This window comes from Achroia grisella, unplaced genomic scaffold (genome assembly GCF_030625045.1).
Source record: "Achroia grisella isolate CSIRO2021 unplaced genomic scaffold, CSIRO_AGI_Agris_v1 utg461, whole genome shotgun sequence".
In the NCBI taxonomy this organism is placed as follows: domain Eukaryota; kingdom Metazoa; phylum Arthropoda; class Insecta; order Lepidoptera; family Pyralidae; genus Achroia; species Achroia grisella.
In genome coordinates, this window is record NW_026712871.1 from 13,270 (window position 1) to 25,991 (window position 12,722).

At 32.2% G+C, this 12,722-nt stretch overlaps 1 protein-coding gene across 1 annotated transcript in view; it reads left to right on the plus strand.

Moving 5' to 3' along the window:
• LOC131845338 (uncharacterized) overlaps window positions 1–12,722 on the plus strand; it is a gene marked incomplete at its 5' end in the record, with an annotated part of 32,325 nt that overhangs the window by 12,692 nt on the left and 6,911 nt on the right. The window contains 4 exons of the mRNA XM_059194388.1: window positions 10,073–10,169; window positions 11,438–11,571; window positions 11,784–11,974; window positions 12,476–12,562. Of these exons, the coding sequence (XP_059050371.1) occupies window positions 10,073–10,169; window positions 11,438–11,571; window positions 11,784–11,974; window positions 12,476–12,562 (509 nt within the window). The remainder of the gene's footprint in view (window positions 1–10,072; window positions 10,170–11,437; window positions 11,572–11,783; window positions 11,975–12,475; window positions 12,563–12,722) is intronic.

Genomic DNA, 12,722 nt, shown 5'->3' on the forward strand with positions numbered 1-12,722 from the left:
AACCCGTCTGATATGATATGAATTATATCTTTGTTTACTTTTTTAAAACATCACAATGTATCCATAGACACGAAAAATACTGGCACGTAAGAAATTAAAAATGGCGATTTTGGCGCGAAAGACGACACGTCGTGCCTCGGACAAACTAACCAGTAACTAAACATAACCAAAGTACATTTATTATCGACAGTTGTAGTTTGTTTCTTATCAATTTGTTGCTATTAGTAGCTGTTGTGCGTGATAGTTGAAATGATAAGATTATTAATAATAAATATCGATATTTTTTCATTTAATTAAAACGGCATCTTTAATTATAATTATCCCAATTTTGTATCAGCCTCTGACCTCATTTATGCTCCGATTCTGGTGAGTATATCAAGTTTATTATTATTAAATCAGTTTATATAATAATAATAATAACACAGCGCCATCTAGTCCCAAGCTAAGCAGAGCTTGTGTTATGGGTACTAGGCAACTGATATAAATACTTAGGTATATATTTTTTTCTAAATACATACATTATATAGAAAACCCCCAGACCGATACAAACAATCATACTCATAAATACAAATATTTGTGCCGTGCGAGGAATCTATATATATATATATATGAATGAACAAGATGGCGGCGTGGAAATGTATTTATGTTTTTAATTTTTATTTTCTTTATTTCTTATTGAACGAAATGATAGAAAGACTTAAGACGATGAAAAGATTGTAATACAAAATAAATAATAAACATTATAACACTATTCTTCAAATGACATCCCGTAATATTCCCCACTTACATATATATTATTAATATATACATATTTATAAATACGACAGTTTGTGAGTATGAGTGGATGTTTGTTACTCTTTCACGCAAAAACATCTATACTGATATTATAAAGCTGAAGAGTTTGATTCTTTGTTTGTTTGAACGCGCTAATCTCAAAAATTACTGGTTAGAATTGAAAAATATTTTTGTGTTGGATAGTCCATTTGTTTTTAGCTATATTACATTACGCTACGACCAATAGAAGCGAAGCATCAGTGAAAAATGTTGCAAAGACAGGAATATATATATATATATATATATATATATATATATAAATATCCCCTTGGGCACTTTGTGGCTCAGACGTGCCGTATAGGTAGTTTTTTGTTGATCCTTTTTCACTTGTTGATCCGGAGGCCTTTTGTTGATCTAATGCCAGATGACCATATGTAAATGTTGCTCCGTTTTGAGCCACAACTGTCACGACGAGTAATAATAATAATTAAGCGATTTATACACGATTTTATACAAATCCACCTTTTTGGCATACGACCACTTCTTGATCCAATTCAAACGGGCCAATCAGGGTGCAGCATTTGCCAAGGGCTTCCTCATTGGCACGTTTGGGCTACTACATTATGGCTACAGTAACTTAATAATGTCTAGCTAGTATTTCAAAAATAATAGTCTACCTAATCTAAATATTTATAGAAATCAGTCTGGAGTAACGTGACTCCAGATCAAACCTCAATACTTGTTATTTTTTGGACGGGAATTTTTCCTTTTGTAACAACGTTACTGAGCGAATGAAGAGAAGACGTAACGGCGGATCCAGGGGGGAGCGTCATGGGGGGTCATGACTCTCCCCCCCCTTAGCCCAGGACTTAGGTAGACCACTAATTGAACTAAACAATAATGAAACAGCTAAATTTTTTGCACGATCGGAGTGTTGGTGCAGTAGTATTAATTATAATTAAACATTGTTACTTAAAACATAACAGTTAAAGTACTATAACACTAAAAGCAAAATAGGTATTTTCAAAATACTTTTTCAAAATAAATTACCCTTTGAGTTTTTGTTCAAACCTCAGATATTATATTTATTTTAGGTATATCAATCAATACATAGTATAGCATAGTACAGTCTGTCTGTCTGTCTGTTTGTTGCGGCTAATCTCTGAAATAGCTGGACCGATTTTGACGGGACTTTTTTTGGCAAGTAGCTGATGTAATAAGGAGTAACTTACGCTACTGTTATTTTAGAAAAATAAAATAAAATTTCACGCGGACGAAGTCGCTGGGGCCAGCTAGTCTATAGATATACCGAGATTTAATGTTTAAGTTGCTATTATGTTATTGACAAAATTTTACTGTAATGTTACTATTACGTTATCCTACACAATTTGTATTATTTTGGATGAATAAATAAATAAATAAATAAATAATAATCTATACATCTATACATTTAATAAAAATTGGAGTGTCTGTTTGTAATATTGAAAAAACCGTTTTTTACTACATGCATATGAATATATATAAGGTACATATACCAAAATAACTATTTTTATAATTTTAGTCTGTCTGTCTGTCTGTCTGTTTGTTCCGGCTAATCTCTGAAATGACTGGACCGATTTTGACGGTACTTTTTTTTGGCAGGTAGCTGATTTATAAGGAGTAACTTAGGTTACTTTTATTTTAGAAAAATAAAGTTAAATTCCACGCGGACGAAGTCGCGGGAACACCTTGTTTTTAATAAAAACATCTTTTTTGTGGTACTTGAGAATGTTGAAGCCTGTTGTTTGTAATATTGAAATAACCGTTTTTTACTACTTGCATATGAATATAAATACGGCACATACACCAAAATAACATATTTTACAATTTTTGTCTGTCTGTCTGTTTGTTCCGGCTAATCTCTGAAATGGCTGGACCGATTTTGACGGGACTTTTTTTGGCAGGTAGCTGATGTAATAAGGAGTAACTTAGGCTACTTTTATTTTAGAAAAATAAAGTTAAAAACCACGTGGACGAAGTCGCGGGAACAGCTAGTGTATAATATATTAGAGATACCTACGTGTTTTTTTATTGATGACTAGCTGTACACGGGATTTCGTCCGTGTTGAATTTAACTTTATTTTTCTAAAATATAAGAAGTTAAATTCCACGCGGACGAAGTCGCGTGTACAGCTAGTTGTCGGTAGTCTAGCGATTTAGCTAGCACACTGCTTTGATTCCTGCTTGGTGGTCGAGGGTTCGATTCCTCGCACGCTGCAAACATTTGTATTCATGAGTATGATTGTTTGTAACGGTCTGGGTGTTTTCTATGTATAGATAATATATATGTATTTACGAAAAAAAAATCTTTGTATTTATATCAGTACCCATAACATAATCTTCAGCTAGCTTAACTTTGGTCTAGATGAAGCTGTGTGAATTGTCCTGAGATTACTATTATTACTATAATAAATCTTTTCAAATCAGCCGATGTTTATTTTTGCCATAATACGTGCTGATACCATGTGATAATATTACGTACGTACTTATTAAACTATTAACTTATTATTAAATTATTAACTATTTATACTGTTTTAAATGTGATGCGTTCATTATTTATATTTCCTTTGAATTAAAGACAAATGTATATATATATATATATATATTTATATACACTTGCACACTTAGTTGATCCAGCCACGATCCGTAGATATTGCTGATCCACTGTCTCTCTCTTTCTATCACTATCTTTGTATTCTAATATGCGATGTTGCCGTTCCGGCCGAGACCATGCGTTGTTGCCAAATGTATTCGTCGATAGTAGTAGATAGTTATACTCGATATATATTTTTTCAACAATTTCCTGCAATAGTGAATCCGTATCGGCATTTTTTTTAAATGCACAAAGATTTTTTGGCTCTGAATATATTTAAAAATCATTTACTTGTGTGTTGATGAATTTATATACTAGTACATGAAGTACCTAATACTTGTTTTGATTTGAATAGGTAGCGATATTATGAATTTATTATACGTAATCTAAAGATTTTGACGAAATAAGAGTAATTAGTTATCTGTTAACCTTGACTTCATGCTGGCACCAGTATTATCAGATGATGAACATACTCTTCGAAAACTTACAGCAGAAATATCGTGTTTGGACTCATTAGATAGATCTCGATGAATAGAGTTTAAAAAACTTAAAATAAATGGTACATTAGAAATAATGTATAAAAACCCCTTACGTAAAATTCAACCACTTTAAACTTAATAATAATAATAATTAGGAAAAGAGAAAAGCTATACATGCACTGAAAGTAATTGATGCCTTCCACACAATATTTTCAGTATTAAACAACTCTGTTTGTTCAGTAAAAGTGTAAATACACTGGTAACCTTTAATCATATTTTATATGCAAACATTACATATACAAACACTAAAGTTTTATTTCAGAATAGCCAGTAGTTTTCAAGAAATAAGTCTTTGAAATTGTACGTGTAACTTATATATATACCTACTAGTTTTTTCACCATAACAAACAACACCAATATGGCCTAGTTAGTAGTTTACCTGTGTACCAATTAATAATAATAGTAATCTCAGGACAATTCATACAGCTTCATCTAGACCCAAGTTAAGCTAGCTGAAGATTATGTTATGGGTACTGATATAAATACAAAGATTTTTTTCGTAAATACATATATATTATCTATACATAGAAAACACCCAGACCGTTACAAACAATTTAATAATAAGTTAATAGTTTAATAAGTACGTACGTAATATTATCACATGGTAACAGCACGTATTATGGCAAAAATAAACATCGGCTGATTTGAAAAGATTTATTATAGTAATAATAGTAATCTCAGGACAATTCACACAGCTTCATCTAGACCAAAGTTAAGCTAGCTGAAGATTATGTTATGGGTACTGATATAAATACAAAGATTTTTTTTCGTAAATACATATATATTATCTATACATAGAAAACACCCAGACCGTTACAAACAATCATACTCATGAATACAAATGTTTGCAGCGTGCGAGGAATCGAACCCTCGACCACCAAGCAGGAATCAAAGCAGTGTGCTAGCTAAATCGCTAGACTACCGACAACTAGCTGTACACGCGACTTCGTCCGCGTGGAATTTAACTTCTTATATTTTAGAAAAATAAAGTTAAATTCAACACGGACGAAATCCCGTGTACAGCTAGTCATCACTAAAAAAACACGTAGGTATCTCTAATATATTATACACTAGCTGTTCCCGCGACTTCGTCCACGTGGTTTTTAACTTTATTTTTCTAAAATAAAAGTAGCCTAAGTTACTCCTTATTACATCAGCTACCTGCCAAAAAAAGTCCCGTCAAAATCGGTCCAGCCATTTCAGAGATTAGCCGGAACAAACAGACAGACAGACAAAAATTGTAAAATATGTTATTTTGGTGTATGTACCGTATTTATATTCATATGCAAGTAGTAAAAAACGGTTATTTCAATATTACAAACAACAGGCTTCAACATTCTCAAGTACCACAAAAAAGATGTTTTTTTATCAAATAAACCGTTTTTATTAAAAACAAGCTGTCCCCGCGACTTCGACCGCGTGGAATTAACTTTATTTTTCTAAAATAAAAGTAACCTAAGTTACTCCTTATAAATCAGCTACCTGCCAAAAAAAGTACCGTCAAAATCGGTCCCGCCATTTCAGAGATTAGCCGGAACAAACAGACCGACAGACAGACAGACAAAAATTATAAAAATTGTTATTTTGGTATATGTACCTTATATATATTCATATGCATGTAGTAAAAAACGGTTTTTTCTATATTACAAACAGACACTCCAATTTTTATTAAATGTATATATGTATAGATTATTATTTATTTATTTATTTATTCATCCAAAATAATACAAATTGTGTAGGATAACGTAATAGTAACATTACAGTAAAATTTTGTCAACAACATAATAGCAACTTAAACATTAAATCTCGGTATATCTATAGACTAGTTGGCCCCAGCGACTTCGTCCGCGTGAAATTTTATTTTATTTTTCTAAAATAACAGTAGCGTAAGTTACTCCTTATTACATCAGCTACTTGCCAAAAAAAGTCCCGTCAAAATCGGTCCAGCTATTTCAGAGATTAGCCGGAACAAACAGACAGACAGACAGACAAAACTTGTAAAATATGTTATTTTGGTGTATGTACCGTATTTATATTCATATGCATGTAGGAAAAAATTGTTGTTTCAATATAACAAACAGACACTCCAATTTTATTTACATGTATAGATGTATAGATTAAAAAAAAAGTAACAGTCATAAGGCTAGTCGTATGCCTAATATATATAATAATGTAATAAATTCATTTAAACAGAAATTGCGGGAACATTATTTAAATTTGTAACTTTTTTACTGTCCTTCTCCTTTTTTCACATCTTTCTGTTATATCCATATAGTTCTCTCTATATTTTCTGATTTTCTTACTTTCAATTTGAGACTGTACTTATAATTTGATTATCGGATCATTATGTATTTACTTATATATAATATTTATACATTTATTATGGGTTATATTTAGATATATATTTATGTATGTATATTGTTATTTTTTTATAGAAATGTATATTTTGCTTATCTTTATTATCTTTATAAATCTTTTTTTGACATTTCTTATTTATATTAGTGCACCGCCAATAATCTTTCGCTGCACCACTCATGGTTGCCTGGTAAATAACGCGGCAAAATATTAAGTCCGCCACATGTACAAATTTTTTTGTGCATTAAAGTTAAAGAAATAAAAAAATACAATACTGTTTAATGAAAATGCGTGTTGTCTAGTGCTTTGAGATGTATCAAAATAAGGTCAACAAAAAAGTCCGTGATAGTATATGTCTATCTCTTAAGGATAACCAACAATAACCATTTTTTATCTTTTACATTTTACGGGATTTTTTTTTATCGTATGTTTCCCTTAAAATCATGTAAACTATGTTATTATGTCATAATCTAAAGAAATAATAATATTTTATAGTGACATATCCACTATAAAATACCAAAAAGTAGCAATGTAATTCGTTACGCGCGAATCAGGTGTTATAAGGTCAAAGGTCGGTGCACCCCGCGTATTTGATAAATAGTGCTTCTCTGGATGTCTTTAAGAGAAAATGGCAGTATGTCCGTGTATATGTACAAGTCCTTAAGTGTTAAGTTTTTCAAATGTACATACAGTAAAGAATAAATATTTTTAAGTACAGTACTTACGTACATTAATATAATACCTACTTTTTACTTGTATCTATTGTTATCAAAATTAAATTATAAGTTCTTAACTTGACCACGACTATGTGACCCTCTCTTGGCGCCAAAACGAGTGAAAAAATGAACAGCATACGACGACGACGCAGTACCTATAGAGTGGAGCAACTGCTTATTCAGTTTTATTCAACTATTTAGTCCCTCCACCGTTACAATGAATGGAGGCGGATATTACAATGTACGTAGCATTGCGAATATAAAATATCTAGATTAGGTATAATAAATTCATAATTCATAGGCCGTTACGGTATCAGAGCCAAAGTCTTCTTTCTTTGTTTATGTACTGTTAGATGCGACAGCGACTTTGTTTTTATATTACTATGTAATGATTGATATACCTAAAATAAATAAAATATCTGAGGTTTGGACAAAAATTCAAAAGGTACTTAATTTTTAAAAAGTATTTTGAAAATACCTATTTTGCATTTAGTATTTGAAATACAAAACACAAAACTATTTTTGTTTTTAGAGTGACATTTCTATGAATTCACTGTCGATAGCGAGCGGTGCGATGGAAAAAGATAACCGTTTATAAAAATATAATAAATAACCCTGGACAATTAACACAGACTGATACTGAACTGATATAAATAGATATTTTTATTTTGTAAATACATATATAATATACATATAAAACACCCAGACCGATGAAAACAATCGATGACCGATGAGTACAAATGTTTGCATCGTGCGAGAAATCGAACCCGCGACCATCGGATGTAAAGCGGTGTGACCACCGAGGCAGTCGAAATATATAAATAATCTTATGAATTTAATTTATTCTAATTTGTTTATGTGCGCGGGGTGCGGTGTACGGTGCTACCCCCTGCCTCCACCGTTGCTGGAGCTTGCATGTATGGAGCATTGCGAATATAAAATATCTAGATTAGTAAATTCATAATTGATAGACCGTTACCGTATCTATATATATTCGGATTAAAATAAGTATCGCAGTAAGGACCAGTATATAAAGTGATCAACACAATTAACTGATTTTTGAAATATATATACAGAGCCAAAAAGTCTTTGTGTATTCAAAAAATATCTAATTTGTTTGTGTGCGCGGGGTGCGGTGTACGGTGCAGGGGGGACCCTGCCTCCACCGTTGCTGGAGCTTGCATGTATGGAGCATTGCGAATATAAAATATCTACATTAGTAAATTAATAAAGTCATAATTGATAGACCGTTACGGTATCTATATATATTCGGATGAAAATAAGTATCGCAGTAAGGACGAGTATATAAAGTGATCAACATAATTAATTGATTTTTGGAATATATTCAGAGCCAAAAAGTCTTTGTGTATACCAAAAATTTAGCCGTTCGGAGCCATTCAGTCACGAATTATTAGTAAAAAAAGTGTCGAGTATATCGTACTATCGACGAATATATATGGCCGCATCGCAAAATAGAATGCGACGTTGCCATACCGCCTGAGATATACGCGATAGAGGTCAAGTTATTCAGTGCAAAAGGTGGAATCAGCAAGTGTTTAGGTTGTGGCGTGATCAACAAAGTGCCCAAAGAGGTGTTTATATATATATATTAAAAAAATATAATATATATATACATATACATAAAATACACATGTATGTGTTGGACAAACAGTCAAGATACTCTTGACGTCTTGTGTATAGTAAAAAACAAACTGTTTCGTCATCAATTAACGTAAATAAGGAAACATGACGTGCATCAGGCCGAGGGTTATCGCAGCCAGAGACACGACGCCACTATATGACCATAGACTAGTGATAACATTGTAGAACGACCATACAAATTGTACGTTGTTTACTGACTTCAAAAACGTGAGCGTTCTGAACTAGGGATGTTATAGATATGAAATTTTGGATACGGATATGTTTCGGATATAGGAATTACTATTATACCGGATACAGATATGAAATTTGTCATAGACCATTCATTATTGTCTAGGATACCAATTAATAAACAATAAGAATGTCTGTATAGTTACTTATATTTGTATATAAAAATTATTAGTTAGTTTCGGATACAACTTAAAAAAATAATATAACTAAATAATAATATAATAATATAACTTAAAAAAATAATATCCGTAACCGAACTTCGGTTACGGATATTATTTTTTTAAGTTATTTCAAAGTAAAATACAAATAGATAATAAAATGGTTACATAAAGTGTCTCAATTAGGCTCCGCCCCTATCCGATACTATCCCAAATATCGGATTCGGTTACAGTTACGGAGCATTCCAACATTCCTGTTCTAAACATTCTAAATGCTTTCAAGTTACACCAATAATAATAATCCTGAACAATTCACATCGAGAAAAATATTACACCAAAAAATTTGCCATTCATAAACGGATAACATATCCTAAATTAATAAATGATTTTTTATTTATTTGATTTAATTTGGTTACTCTCAGCGCCATCGCTAAACAAACCATGTGTTATGGGTTCTAGATATTTTACTGACTTCAAAAACGTAATGATTTTAAATTATTTTATGTTAAACCAGGTTGATGTACTATTAAAAGCCGGAAGTTTGGGAGTGCGAATGGAGAATTGGATTGATGGATATTTGTTACTCTTTCACCCAAAAACTACCGAACGGATTTTAATGAAACTTTAGAATAAGTAATATAGCTTTACATCAGAAAAGAGCCACACGCCGCTACAAGTTTGAACTTTATAACGAGCATGTCTACCTATTGTGATAAGCTCCTATCATTATGCTTTTTTATACTACGATGGTGGCAAAACAACCATTCGGCCCACCCTTGGGGTTTCAGGCGTTTATAGGCTACGGTAACCATAAACGCCTGAAACCCCAAGGGTGTCGCTGACCCTTAAGAAACCTGACCTGACTGTACACAAAATTGGAAACTCGTTAATTATATAGAATCACCTACATTTCTTCTATTTGTAGATTTATTTATCTATACCTCATGTATACGTTTTTGAGAATAAAAAAAATATCTGTCTATATAATAAATTGTCTGCCTTTTGCAGACATGCTGAAGCTTCGGATATCAGGACCAGTGGCTAGCATCAGGGACTCACTATTAATCGACGAGTATGGAACTGAACTCGCCAAGTTGCCGTTTACGTGAGTACAAACATCTTATAATTATTACTTAGGAGTATATCTATCCTGCTCTAATAGCAAAGACTCTTAACCTGTAGTACTATATCTCATTGATAATATCACTCATCTTAATATACTAGAGATAATACCTAGAGTTTTGACCAATTGAATGACATAAATAATTTCGCACACTTAATCATAAACTGCATTAACTCAAAATATAAACTATTTCTGAAATCGACTTTATGATTTTGCTTCAAGGTCTAATTTACAAAATGTATAATATCTGAGTTAATTCAGTTTCTAAGTAAGCGGTACATTAGTTCCTGGCAGATTTCTTGTCAGTATTTCTAAAGCAGCAGCACAACTGGATATAACTAATTTAAAACAATCACTTGGTCATGCACATCAATCACATGGTGGCATAAGAGGTGTTCTATGAATAAATATAATAATTATAAAAACCCTGGACACATATTTTGGCACATATTATCATTACACAATTCAGCCTTTTGAGAAAACTATAATTCTATGATACATAAAAGAGAGATAACAATATTTTTACGCACCTATTTAGCAATTGTCAAAATGCGTCTTTTAACCTGGAGTCACTATAGTATGTATATGTATTCTATGAATATAGAGGTAATATCAGATGAATGTAAGTAGACCTTACGACCCGAAAAGATCAAGGAATAATAATGTATTATCCGTATTCATTATCATGAATACTAACATAACATGTCATGAACTCATGATTTACTGATTGTTAGAAAGAAAGAGGAGGAGAAATGTTATCAGAGGTCAAAGAGAGACTACACAAAGTTGTCAATAGTCTGGTGAAGTTGACAGTATGGATATATAACATACATACAATGTTTCTAATCAACTTACACAATGTATTTGAAACTATAATAAAGAAAATATAGAAAACTCATTCGTTATAGTAGAGGAGTAAATTTCAATCTCATTTAGACAAAACATAGCAAAGAACACGATATCGTAGCTGAGAAATAAAGAAATATCCTACGCAAAGGTACCTACCTATATGAAATAAGTTATAATATTAGGTAAACCAAGTAATGAATGAAGGAACACTTCTTTCTTTGCTTAGCGCAAATGTACTTACTACAAGAGGTCTACCAGATCGCTAATGGAAAGAGCATAGCTGACTGTCTTAATAACTGCTCTGAATGAACAATGCCCTCAATGAAAGAAGAAAATGCGGAAGAAGACCATTTTAGATTTTACGCCGTATCTTGACGTAAAAATCTTTATCTTTTCCGCAGTTACCAACCGATGTCTACAGACAACAATGGTGAAAACATACACGTTCCCATCACGGAAGTTGTCGCTGAAGTGGATCTACCTACTGTGAAGGGATCAAAAGTGTACGCTAAGATTGTGGGAAGAGACTTGCAAGGTAATCTGAAAACTTATTGCTTAAGACAAACTTTGTACATCAGATACGACTCTTAAGAGTTTATCCCACGGATGTTTGAACTACCAGCTATTGAATTTACTGAAAAGATTATGTTCTTACTTGGTTTGTACCATATGACCATTGCCCACTCACTGCTAAACACTATGCAGGCTAGATCTTTAACTTTAACTAACAAGATCTTTAACTTTCAGGAGATCCGTTCGTTCGCCTCGCTGGACCCTTAAGCAAATCACCTGAACGTACTGGAAGATCTGCATCTATAGTGTTCCCTGATTCTAGAAACGATCTCGAAATTGCTGAGGAATTCAACTCTAGGATATACAATCAGAGACTAAGATACAATGACAGTAATATTCTACCTTATAGTAGAGCTATGTCACAAGTAAGTTACGCTTTTTTAAAGCATACCATCAAAAACATGCATAAAACTTATTATAATATAAATCGTATTTTTTTTTGTACGTAACTAATTTGTAGATATTATTATTCTTCTTTCCATAGATCTCGGATAGACGCACATACTAATTGGTATGGCATTATCTATATATAGATATAATATAGATTTCATTAACTAGTTCCTACAAACAGACAGAGAATATAGTCTTAACATTTTTTTTCTTAATTATTCTCTTTGGAGATATTAAACATAATGAGAGTCAGAATTAATGAAAGCAAATCATTCAAAATACTTCCATAACTGCTTCATTTTAATAATAAAGCCTTTTTTCCCAAAGTTAGGGTACATACTGTAGTTTACAAAATGTCGCGCAACTCGATGTACCTTTTGGCATAAGCCTGCTCCAGCTCCCTTCACTTAGCTGTGTTTCGAAATCCTATTCCAGATTTTCTTGATTGCCAAAACTTAAATAACAATGCTTTGCAGGTGGTCAACCAAGGTGGTGCACTTTTAACAACTGTACAAATCGGACTCAGCACCAGACTTTACGGTGCTCCCGGTGATAATTTACAGGTAAAATTCTTCACAAGTTGCGAAAACATTAATAACGAAAATCGAGTTCCATTTTAAAAATAAAATTTAACGACAATAAATTTAAACGCTTGCACTCTCCTGGGAGTGGTATTAGATTTTGTGACAGAACATTATAATTACAGATGCAAAACACGAAATT